This window comes from Cetorhinus maximus, chromosome 1 (genome assembly GCF_964194155.1).
Source record: "Cetorhinus maximus chromosome 1, sCetMax3.hap1.1, whole genome shotgun sequence".
In the NCBI taxonomy this organism is placed as follows: Eukaryota; Metazoa; Chordata; class Chondrichthyes; order Lamniformes; family Cetorhinidae; genus Cetorhinus; species Cetorhinus maximus.
The window spans coordinates 109281682-109294603 of NC_135879.1; the positions used below are offsets into that span (position 1 = coordinate 109281682).

General features: G+C 42.3%; 1 protein-coding gene across 1 annotated transcript in view; it reads left to right on the forward strand.

Annotated features, from left to right (window-relative positions):
• Positions 1–12922, forward strand: part of ncapg (non-SMC condensin I complex, subunit G) — an 82946-nt gene that overhangs the window by 17757 nt on the left and 52267 nt on the right. The window contains exons 7-9 of the mRNA XM_078545393.1: positions 2254–2446; positions 7389–7538; positions 8643–8783. Coding sequence (XP_078401519.1) covers positions 2254–2446; positions 7389–7538; positions 8643–8783 — 484 coding nt within the window. The remainder of the gene's footprint in view (positions 1–2253; positions 2447–7388; positions 7539–8642; positions 8784–12922) is intronic.

Consider the following 12922-nt stretch of genomic DNA (forward strand, 5'->3'; position numbering starts at 1 on the left):
TCACAGCAGGAGACTCCCAGGAGGACAGCAGAAATGTTTTAGGGATGTCCATTAAAGCATCCCTGAAGAGGTCGAATATCCCTGCCGACTCATGGGAGACCCTGGCTTGTGACTGAACAAAATGGAGAAACTGATTTAGGAAGACACAGAACAGTGGCTAAAGCAAGACTTCCTCCAGCCATCGACCAGGGATCTCAAAATCACTAGAGGAAATGATTGTGTTGCATCACCTGTGCAATCCATTGCCAGGCAAAGGAACTGATCGTATCCGCTTTTCTTTCCAGACTGTGGGAATGTCTCGGAATGGATCTTTTTGAGCTCCAGGGGAAGACATTCCTCAGTTGTTGACTATTATTCCAGATGGATTGAGATTAAATGCCTTCATTGTCCCACCTTGGTAGCTGTCATTAAATTATTTTTAAAAACTTTTAGGCACACATGGCATTCCAGATCTAGTCATTTCAGACAACTGCCCCAGTTTGCAAACAGTTGTAGCCTTTGGATTTGTCCACCTGACTAGCTCACCCAGATACCCACAAGCTAATGGAGAGACTGAAAGAGAAGTACGGAAGGGAAAAGCTTTGAAGAAAAATGACTTTATCAACTTGGCATTGTTGAGCTATCATTCCTCATCACTCCAGAATGGTTTGGCTTTGTCTGAACTTCTAGTGAGAAGATGATTACGGACTTAATTTCCTGTTCTTCCATTCACGCTATGTTATGTCTCAGAGCAGCAGATATAGAGACAATAAGGGAGAAGAAGGATAGGTATCAAACCAGAAACTACAATCAACACCATAAGAGTGTATGATTTACCAGAACTCCAGCCAGGTGAATCAGTATGGATTTATGACCAGAATTGCGAAGGCCACATTCGTGATCTTATCTTGTCAAGACTGAAAATTGAATAGTGAGAAGAAACAGAAGTGCACTAGTATCTACGAGAAGAGGACCATCAATGGAATGGACCAACTACCCAGATGATTGGGAAGACAACCTCTCTGGTGATTCACGTACTACTGTACAGAGTTTGAGAGAGAATATGGAGAATTTGAATCTGATATAGTAAGCCCTCAATTAAAGTTGCGGTTGTGTTCCTGAAAATCACAACTTTTAAGTAAAATATTGGTTCCCTTAGAAACCAGTGTTAAAACTGTAGTTATGTTCTGTAGAACCTTCCTTATCAGCAAAAAAAAAATCAAATATTAAAACATTATACTCCCTCTTAGGTTGGAATATTTTACATTGTTAAATTATTGGTAAATAAAATAACGTAATAACGTCCAAAATAAGTTTAAAAATATAAAAGAAAAATGTAACTTTCTACTTACAGTACTCCTGCTCCTGAACCTCCTGCTCCCCGATCCTCCTAGTCGCTGCAGATCCTCTCCCTGTCCCAGTCTAAGAGTTGCGCCCTTCCACCTTTGCCTACACTCTTTCCCCCCCCCCCCCCAAACCCACCCTCTGGTGAAAGCTCCCACTACCTGACTCACCCTCTTGTTGCTTCCCTCTCCTGGACCTGCTGTTCGAAGATCCAGGTCCGATCCAAAGCTGGAGCTCCAAAGTTGTGGAAGTGTGAGTCCCGATGATGCAGAAGTGCCAAGCTGGGGCTGCTACAATCATGTTTTTTTTCCCAAGTGCTCTCACCAGCGATGGTTTGGGAGAAGAGCAGTGAGGCAGGAACATTTAAAAAAAGAAAAACAGGAACAGTAGCAGCCCCAGGAGGTTACAAAGATAGGGTGGTGTGAGACCCTGGAAAGATTTCAGCAATGGAGTGAGAATTTTAAGTCTAAGGCTTTGAGGAACCAGGATTCAATGTAGTACTGTGTGCTCTCCAATTCTGTCCTCTTGCACATAACTGATTTTAGATGCTGCTCCATTGCCAAACAGCTGTCTCGGTTCTAACCTCTGGAGTTCTTCCCTAAATCACACTGCCACCTCCTTTAGGACTCCTCTTAAAACTTACTTTTCTTGTCCTAGTATCTATTTATGTGGCTTAGTGACAAATTTTGTTTTGCAACGTTCCTGGAGTGCTTTAGGACATTTTACCAGCTTAAAGGGTCATATAAAAATGTAAATTTATTGTTGTTTTTACCTTTGAGAATAAACATATTTAGCAACTACCTACATATTTGATTTTTGGCACCATGTTGGCTTATTTTATTCTTGTGCAGAGCGATGTATAATAGAGTTTATGTACTTTAACTTTTCAAGTAATGTGGTGGTTTTATTCTTGCTATTTTTAATTTATAGATTCTGTAAAAGAAGTGGTACAGAAAAAGTTGTTGCAAGCTTGGCTTCGCATAATGGAGGGCAATGTTTTAGACTTGCTTCATCGTCTGGATGTGGAAAATTGTGTTACTGTGGCTGAATCTGCACTTAACGCCTTGTTTGCCCAAACCCCTGTTGAAGACCTGGTTGAAAACTGTCAAAATCTAAATAATGGGTATGTTAGTCTTTTTGCTTTGATAGCTACTGAAAATAGTTTAATTCTCCCTAATTTTTGAGGGCTGCTGACTGTTGTTGAACAAACGGATCTAGAAATACAATTACACAAATCACTAAATGTTACAACCCATGCCAATATAGCCATAACAAAAGCAAGCCAACCACGAAGGTTTATTTCTTGTGAGATAGAACTTGAAAATAGAGAAGTTATGCTAAACTTGAACCTTGTTTAGTTTCACCTGGAGTACGTGGGGGAGGCGGTGGCATAGTAGTATTGTCACTGGACTGGTAACCCAGAGACCCTGGGTAATGGTCTTGGGATCCGGGTTTGGATCCCACCATGGCAGATGGTGGAATTTGAATTCAATAATGTGGAATTTGAATTCAATTCCCTAATGTCCTTTAGGGAAGAAAATCTGCTATCCTCACCTACCTATCCAGATCTGCAGTAATGTGGTTGACTCTAAAAAGTCAATAAAAAGGAATGAAACCAGACAGACCACTTGGCATCAACCTAGGCACTGGAAATGACAATGGCAAACCCAGCCCTGTCGACCTTGCAAAGTCCTCCTTACTAACACCTGGGAGCTTGTGCCAAAATTGGGACAGCTGCCTCACAGGCTAGTCAAGCAACAGCCTGACATAGTCATCTCATGGAATTGAACCTTACAGACAATGTCCCAGACACCACCATCACCATCGCTGTGGAACAGGACAAACCCAGCAGAGACGGCAGCACAGTGGTATACCGTTGGGAGGTAGTTGCCTTGGGTGCCCTCAACAACGACTCTAGACCCCATGAAGTCTCATGGCATCAGGTCAAACATGGGCAAGGAAACCTCCTGCTGATTGCCACCTACCGTCCCGCTTCAGCTGATGAATCGGTATTCCTCCATGCTGAACACCACAGAGGCAGCACTGAGGGTGGCAAAGTTACAGCATGTACTCTGGGTTGGGGACTTCAATGTCCATCACCAAGAGTGACTCGGTAGCACCGCCACAGATCAAGCTGGCCAAGTCCTAAAGGACATAGCTGCTAGACTTGGTCTGCAGCAGGTGGTGAGGGAACCAACAAGAGGGAAAAACACACTTGACCTCACCTCATCAACCTGCCTGTCGCAGTTGTATCTGTCCATGACAGTATCGGTAGGAGTGACCACTGCATAGACCTTGTGGAGACGAATTCCCACTTTCACATTGAAGATTTCCTCCATTGTGGTGTGTGGCACTACCACTGTGCTAAATGGGATAGATTTCGAACAGACCTAGCAACTCAACACTGGTCATCCATCAGCAACAGCAGAATTGTAGTCGACCACAATCTGTAAGCTCATGGCCTGGCATATCCCCCACTATTCCTTGGCTTGGTGGTAATGATATCAACCCTGCTTCAATGAAGAGTGCAGGAGGGGATGCCAGGAGCAGCATCAGGCATACCTAAAAATGAGGTGTCAACCTGGTGAAGCTACAACAGAGGACTACTTGCATGCCAAACAGCATAAGTGGTAAATGATAGACAGAGCTAAGTGATTCCACAACCAACGGATTAAATCTAAACACTGCAGTCCTGCCACATCCAGTCGTGAATGATAGTGGACAATTAAACAACTCACTGGAGGAGGAAGCTCCAAAAATATTCCCATTCTCAATGATGGGGGAGCCCAGCACATCAATGGAAAAGATAAGGCTGAAACATTCACAACAATCTTCATCCAGAAGATCCGAGTGGATGATCCATCTCGGCAACCTCCAGAGGTCCCCAGCGTCACAGATGCCAGTCTTCAGCCAATTCGATTCACTCCACGTGATATCACAAAACGGCTGAAGGCACTGGATATTGCTAAGGCTATGGGCCCTGACAATATTCTAAAAATAGTACTGAAGACCTGTGCTCCAGAACTTGCTGCACCCCTGGCCAAGCTGTTCCATAACAGCTATAACACTGGCATCTACCCGGCTATGTGGAAAATTGCCCTGGTATGTCCTCTACACAAAAAGCGGGACAAATCCAACCCAACCAATTCCCGTCCCATCAGTCTATTCTCCATCAACAGTAAAGTGATGGAAGGGGTCATCAACAGTGCCATTAAGCGGCACCTGATTAGCAATAACCTGCTCACTGATGCTCAGTTTGGGTTCCGCCAGGGTCACTCAGCTCCTGACCTCATTAAAGCCTTGGTTCAAACATGGACAAAAGAACTGAACTCCAAAGGTGTGATGAGACTGATTACATTTGACCGAGTGTGGCATCAAGGAGTCCTAGCAAAAGTAGAATCAATGGGAATCAGTGGGAAATCTTTCCGCTGGTTGGAGTCACATCTAGCACAAAGGAAGATGGTTGTGGTTGTTGGAGGTCAATCATCTCAGCTCTAGGACATCATTGCAGGAGTTCCTCAGGGTAGTGTCCATGGCCCAACCATCTTCAGCTGCTTTATCAGTGGCCTTCCTTCCATCATAAGGTCAGAAGCGGGGATGGTCGTTGATGATTGGACAATGTTTAGCATAGTTCACAACTCCTTGGATACTAATGCAGTCCATGTCCAAATCTTCAAGACTTGGACAATATCGAGGCTTGGGCTGACAAGTGGCAAGCAACATTCGAGCCATTCAAGTGCCAGGCAATGACCATCTCTTCAAGAGAGAATCTAACCATTGCCTCTTGACATTTAAATAGCATCACCATCACTGAATCCCACACTATCAACATCCTAGCAGAGGTTACCATTGACCAGAAACTGAACTGGGCTAGTCATAAAAATACTGTGCCTGAAAGAGTAGGTCAGAGGCTAGGAATCCTACAGAGTGTAACTCACCTCGTGACTCCCCAAAGCCTGTCCACCATCTACAGGTCATAAGCCAGGAGGGTGATGGAATACTGTCCACTTCACTGGGTAAGTGCCGCTCCAACAACGCTCAAGAAGCTCGACACCATTCAGGACAAAGCAGCCCGCTTGATTGACATCATCTCCACAAAAATTCTCTCCCTCCACCCCCGACGAACTGTGACAGCAGTGTATGCCATCTGCAAGATGTACTGCAGAAACTCACAAAGGCTCCTTTGACAGTGCTTTCCAAATCCTCAATCACTACTATCTGGAAGGACAAGGACAGCAGACACCAGCACCTGGAAGTTCCCCTGCAAGCCACTCACCATCCTGACTTGGAAATATATTGCTGTTCCTTCACTGTCGCTGTGTCAAAATCCTGGAACACTCTCCCTAGCAGTACTGTGGGTGTACCTACACCGCAGGACTGTAAGAAGGCAGCTCACAACCGCCTTCTCGAGGACAATTAGGATGAGCAATAGATGTTGGCCTAACCAACGAAGCCCACATCCTGGAAAATGGGCTTAAAAAAATGTTCTGGCTGCCATCTTAAAAGGATATAGAGGCATTTGAGATCCTAATAGAGATCTTTAAAATATGGAACACTTAGATGCAGGGAAGAGGAAAATTAATGGCCATCAATATAAGATGGTTATTAAGAGAACAAATAGGCAATTCAGACGAAACCTCTTCACCCGGAGAGTGGTGAAAGTGTGGTGTTCGCTACCACATGGAGTTGTTGAGGCTAATAGTATTGATGCATTTAAGGAGAAACCAGATACGCATATGAGGGAGAAGGGAATACGGTGATAATTAAGGAAGGAGGCTTGACTGGAACATAAATGGACGAGTTGAGTTGAATGGACTGTTTCGGTGCTATATGTTCTATGTAAAATGTGTAATTTGCCAAGGATTGTTATACTTGTTTCAAGATCTCCTGAATATCAATGGCATTTCCTGTCTTCCATTTTTTTTTTACTACCTCATTACCAGATTAAGCAATTCACTCACATTCCGGTTGGTGTTGAACAGGGCATTTTGTTTCATAAAGTAAAGTCTTGAGTCCTACCCTGCACAATACGTTCAATTGTAAAACCAGGTGTACTTAATGTGTGAAGCAATATAGCAGCGTAAAATAGCTTTAATAGCTCACTTAAATTCATTATCAAAACTCTTTTTATGAATTTTGTGTGTTTTGTATTTGCTAGTGAATGTCAGTTTGCCTCAGTTGATAGCAATCTCACCACTGAGTCAGAAGATAGTTAATTTCAGCCGCTGCAGGACTTCAGTGTATTTTCTACACTAACACTCCAATAATGAGGGAGCGCTGTGTTGCTGGTGGAACTCCCCTTCGAATGAGAGATTAAACTGAGACCCTGTCAGCCATTCATTTGAATGTTATATATCTTGTCACTATTTAAAGAGGAATAGGCTCCTCCTTCAACCAACCTCACCAAAAACGGCTCTTGCAGTCATTTATCTCACTACTGTGAAACTGTGCTGTACGTAGGAAACTAATGAGGCCATCAGCCCCTCGTGCTTTTCTATCAATCAATGAGATCATGGTTGATATGTACCTCAGCTCCACTTAGCCTGCCTTTGATCCATAACCCTTGATACCCTTGCATGTTGATCTTGGCCTTGTAAATTGTACTTGACCTGCATTCACAGCGTTTTGGGGAGAGAATTTCACCTTTCTGTTCCTCTGTGTGTGGAAAAATGTGTTTCCTGATTTCACTCCTGAATGACCTAGCTCTGCTTATTTTAAGATTGATTCTCCCATTAAGAGGAACTAGCTTTCCTGTAGCTACTGTATCAAATCCTATTGTTATAAACATCTCAACTCAATCATCCTTCAACCATGTAAACTTGAGGGAATGCAAGCTAAGTTTATGCAACCAGTCCTCTCAATTTAACCTATTAAGTCCCTGTATAATTTTGGTAAATCTGTGCTGTAACCCTTCCAAGGCCAGAACTGAACTTAACACTTAGATGAAGTCTGATAGGCTGTGTGCTAAATGACTGTATTTGCCTATGTTAACAATTGAGACACAATTCTAACTTTTTAATGCCATGTATTGAGCTGGCTTATAAAAGTCTTGTACTATCTTTCAGAAAGGTGATATCAGTTGAAAATCTAACTTGTGAGAATGCTCTGTACTGGAGATGTCTCTGCAAATACATAAAATCAATGGGAGATGAAAGGGAAGAAGCCTTGGAAAAACTTTTACCGGAAACAGCCATTTATGCTGAATATCTCTTGAGGTACCTGTTAGAATTCACTGTAAATTTTAAATAAGGTACTGTTGGCCTTCAATAATTTATAAACTATTTTGTCCTGTGTAAAGTTTTCTTAAAATTATCAGCCATTTCCCATGTCTGATCTGATTTATACTGCCATCTTTCTCACTACTTAGTTGTCCTATAACCACAGTTGTTTAAACAAGCAAAACATTTTACTTGGGCGGTTTTTATAGAAAATAATGTACGTGGAAAGCAAGAAATTTAGGCGTTTACCACAACGACATTCGATGATGGTGATTAAAGTAAATCAGATGTTGAGATGTCAATATTGAGCTGAAATAAGAAAGTAATCCTAATTTATAAAATATTGGTCTCTTGGAACTTGGGATATTGTACAGTTCTGGTTGCCACAGTACAAAAAGCTATTGTAGCTATTGAAACAATACAGAAGAAAGTAAACCATGATTTGAGAGGATGGAGGGATTGGATTATGAGAAACTATCATAAATTGGGAAGGTTCTCACTGCAAAAAAATATTGCAAAGTGATATGATTGCTGTCCATTATCCTAAAGAGATTACATAATGTAGACTATGATGAGTTGTTTCACCTTATCCAGAGCAGCAGAAGTAGAGGTTGCAACCTGGGCTTGAAAGGAGATAAATTCAAAACTAATTTGTGGAAATGTTATTTCAATGAGTGGTCAATCTATGAGTTGGCTCTCTAGGCAGACAATGAAATGAGATAGTCTTGATTCATTCAAATTCAAGTTTGATAGATTTCTTTCAGAAAATAATAGTTTAGGATATAGTACATGAGTAATTTGGGAAGTAAATGTAGTAAGCTGGGAGGAACAGGTGATTTTGAATAAATGGTTCCCCAAGCTTTCTTCCACTGGGAAATCTACTTGTCTCATCTTTGGCTGTATTGTAGACTAATTGATAGAGATTGACTGCTTTGTCAGCAACACAATTATCATGCGACTAGCAGGAATGGAGAAGATGAATTAGATCATCCACTGTCTAGCAATGCCTAAATGTAGAACATTTTTATTATTTTAGTAATTGGAGGGAAGACGAAGCTAAAATCTACAGTTACCTTACAATGTTATTCCTTCTGCAATTAGTTACTTGAAAAACCTTCCTATTCTGAAAGAATCACAGAGAGCTGACTTTGCGCAAATTGAGGAAGTAATGAAGAAAGAATTCATAGGCCAGCAGCTGGTCATTCTTGTTGGTTGCCTGGATATGTCAGAAGAGGGTGGCAGGTAAATTTTGTTATCACTTGAGTTTCCAAATAAAGATGAATGGATCACTTGATAGTTAAGTTGAAAGTTTTGCTACGTAACTGATGAAATATGTCCTGAAATAACTTCAAATAACTTCTAGAACTATTAACCAGACAATCAAAGTTGGATAACAAAAATAAAAATACCTGGAAAAACTCAGCAGGTCTGGCAGCATCTGCGGAGAGGAACACAGTTAACGTTTCGAGTCCGTATGACTCTTCAACAGAACTAAGTAAAAATAGAAGAGAGGTGAAATATAAGCTGGTTTAAGGGGGTGTGGGACAAGTAGAGCTGGATAGAGGGCCAGTGATGGGTGGCGATAGCCAAAAGATGTCATAGACAAAAGGAGAAGGAGGTGTTGAAGGTGGTGATATTATCTAAGAAATGTGCTAAGGGTAGAAAGCAGGACAAGCAAGGTACAGATAGCCCTAGTGGGGGTGAGGTGAAGGAATCGAAATAGGCTAAAAGATAGAGATAAAACAATGGATGGAAATACATTTAAAAATAATGGAAATAGGTGGGAAAAGAAAAATCTATATAAATTATTGGAAAAGGAGGGGGGGGTGGGATCGGAAAGGGGGCGGGGATGGAGGAGGGAGTTCACAATCTAAAATTGTTGAACTCAATATTCAGTCTGGAAGGCTGTAAAGTGCCTAGTCGGAAGATCAGGTGCTGTTCCTCCAGTTTGTGTTGAGCTTTACTGGAGCAATGCAGCAGGCCAAGGACAGACATGTGGGCATGAGAGCAGGGTGGAGTGTTGAAATTGCAAGCGACAGGGAGGTCTGGGTCATGCTTGCGGACAGACCGAAGGTGTTCTGCAAAGCGGTCACCCAGTCTGCGTTTGGTCTCTCCAATGTAGAGGAAACCACATTGGGAGCAACGAATGCAGTAGACTAAATTGAGGGAAGTGCAAGTGAAATGCTGCTTCACTTGAAAGGAGTATTTGGGCCCTTGGACGGTGAGGAGAGGGGAAGTAAAGGGGCAAGTGTTGCACCTTCTGTGGTTGCATGGGAAGGTGCCGTGGGAGGGGGTTGAGGTGTGGGGGTCCATCACCCCCTCCACCTCAACCCCCTCCCACGGCACCTTCCCATGCAACCGCAGAAGGTGCAACACCTGCCCCTTTACTTCCCCTCTCCTCACCGTCCAAGGGCCCAAACACTCCTTTCAAGTGAAGCAGCATTTCACTTGCACTTCCCTCAATTTGGTCTACTGCATTCGTTGCTCCCAATGCGGTTTCCTCTACATTAGAGTGACCAAACACAGACTGGGTGACCGCTTTGCAGAACACCTTCGGTCTGTCCGCAAACGTGACCCAGACCTCCCTGTCTCTTGCCATTTCAACACTCCACTCTGCTGTCATGCCCACATGTCTGTCCTTGGCCTGCTGCATTGCTCCAATGAAGCTCAACGCAAACTGGAGGAACAGCACCTGATCTTCCGACTAGGCACTTTACAGCCTTCCGGAATGAATATTGCGTTCAACAGGTTTAGATCATGAACACTCTCCTCCATCCCCACCCCCTTTCCGATTTTCCCCCCCCCTTTTTTTCCCCCAATAATTTATATAGATTTTTCTTTTCCCACCTATTTCCATTATTTTTAAATGTATTTCCATCCATTGATTTATCTCTACCTTTTGATTCCTTCACCCCACCCCCACTAGGGCTATCTGTACCTTGCTTGTCCTGCTTTCTACCCTTAATTAGCACATTCCTTAGATAATATCAACACCTTCAACACCGCTTTGTCCTTTTGTCTATGACATCTTTTGGCTGTCTCCACCTATCACTAGCCCTCTATCCAGCTCTATTTGTCCCACCCACCCCTTAAACCAGCTTATATTTCACCTCTCTTCTATTTTTCCTTAGTTCTGTTGAAGAGTCATACGGACTCGAAACGTTAACTGTGTTCCTCTCCGCAGATGCTGCCAGACCTGCTGAGTTTTTCCAGGTATTTTTATTATTTTTGTTTTGGATTTCCAGCATCCGCAGTTTTTGGTTTAATCAAAGTTGGATGCATGCCTGTGAACTATTTTCATTTATACAGTTTGTGTTTCAATAATTTTACTTCAGCATTGGAAATAGAATGGAGCAGAAACTTAATTCAAATGTTTATCCAACTTCCTTTTGAAAGTTATTATTGAATCTGCTTTGACCACCCTTTCACGCAATGCTTTCCAGATGCTAACAACTCACTACTTTTTTAAAGAAAAGGTTTCTTCATGTTACTGCTGATTCTTAAGTCATATTGTATACCTGTGTGGTTTGGAATGACAGAACTTGAGTTCTGACATGTTGAAGCTTTTCATGCTGCATTCATCAGGACAGAAGCAAAGTGCCAAATTTGAAAGGGAACAACAATTTATAGTGCATGAGAAAAGGATGGTGATTAGTTGGCAAGTCGGCTGATTACATAAGAACATAAGAAATAGAAGCAGGAGTGGGGCATTTGGCCCCCGCAAACATGCCCCGCCATTCAATGAGATCATGGCTGATCTGCCCCAGGCTTCAATTCCTCTTTCGTGCCAGCTCCTCATAGCCCTCAACTCTCCGATATTTCAAAAATCTATCTGCTTCCGCTTTAAATACTTTGTGATCTAGCCTCCACAGCTCTCTGGGGTAGAGAATTCCAGACATTCATAACCCTCAGAAGAAATTCCTTCACATCTCAGTTTTAAAAGTGTCCCCTTATTTTGTAACTAAGTCCTCTAGTTCGAGATTCCCCCACTAGTGGAAACATCTTGTCAACATCTACCCTGTCAAGCCCCCTCAGAATCTTGTATGTTTCAATAAGATCACCCATCATTCTTCTAAACTCCAGTGAATAAAGGCCTAACCTGTTGGCCATTCTTGATAAGTCAACCCCTTGGTCCCAGGAATCAGCCTAGTGAATCTCTTTCAAACTGCCTCCAATGCCAGTTATCCTTTCTTAAATACAGGGACCAAAACTCTACATAGTACTCCAGGTGCGGCCTCACCAACACCCTAAACTGTGGTAACAAGACTGCCCTATTTTTAAACTCCAACCCCCTAGCAATACAGGCTAAAATTCCATTTGTTGCCTTAATTACTTGCTGCACCTGCATGCTAACTTTTTTTGTGTTTTGTGCACAAGAACACCTAGATCCCTCTGTGGTGCACATTTTTTGGAGTCTCTCTCCATTTAAATAATAGTCTGCCCTTTGATTCTTGCTACCAAAGTGCATGACCTCGCACATTTCCACATTAAACTCCATCTGCCAAGCTTTTGTCCACTCTCAACCTACCTATATCCCCTTGCAGATTCCTTATGTCCTCATCACAACATGCATTCCCATCTATTTTTGTACGTCAGCAAATTTGGATACATTACACTCTGCCCCCTCTTCCAAGTCATTAATATAAATAGTAAATAATTGAGACCCTAGGACTGCTCATTGTGGCACTCCACTAGTTACGTCTTTACAACCTGAAAAAGACCCATTCATCCTGACTCTCCGTCTTCTGTATGTTAACCAATCCTCAATCCATGCTAATAACGTGAGCTCCTATGTTATGCAATAACCTTTTATGTGGTACCTTATTGAATGCCTTCTGGAAATCCAAATACACTACATCTACCAGTTCCCCTTTATCAACTCTGCTTATCCTTAAAGAACTCTAGCAAATTTGTAAAACATGATTTCCCTTTCACAAAACCACGTTGACATTGTTTGATTACATTGAGCTTTTCCAAATGTCCTGCTATTTCTTCCTTAATAATGAGCTCTAGCATATTCCAAACAACAGATGTTAGGCTGACTGGCCTATAGTTTTCCCTTTTTTGTCTCCCTCCCTTCTAGAAGAGGGTTGTCACATTACCGTTTTTCCAGTCCACTGGGACCCTCCCAGAATCTAGTGAGTTCTGGAATATTTTGACCAATGCCTCCACTATCTCTGCAGCCACTTCCTTTAATACCCTTATATGCAGGCCGTCAGGTCCTGGCGACTTGTCTGCCTTTAGTCCCATTAGTTTGTCAAATACTTTGTCCATTGTGATAGAGACTGTGTTACAATATCTTTCCTACCATTATCTCCTTGTTTATCTGATATCTTTGAGATATTTATAGTGTCCTCTACTGTGAAGACCGATGCAAAATA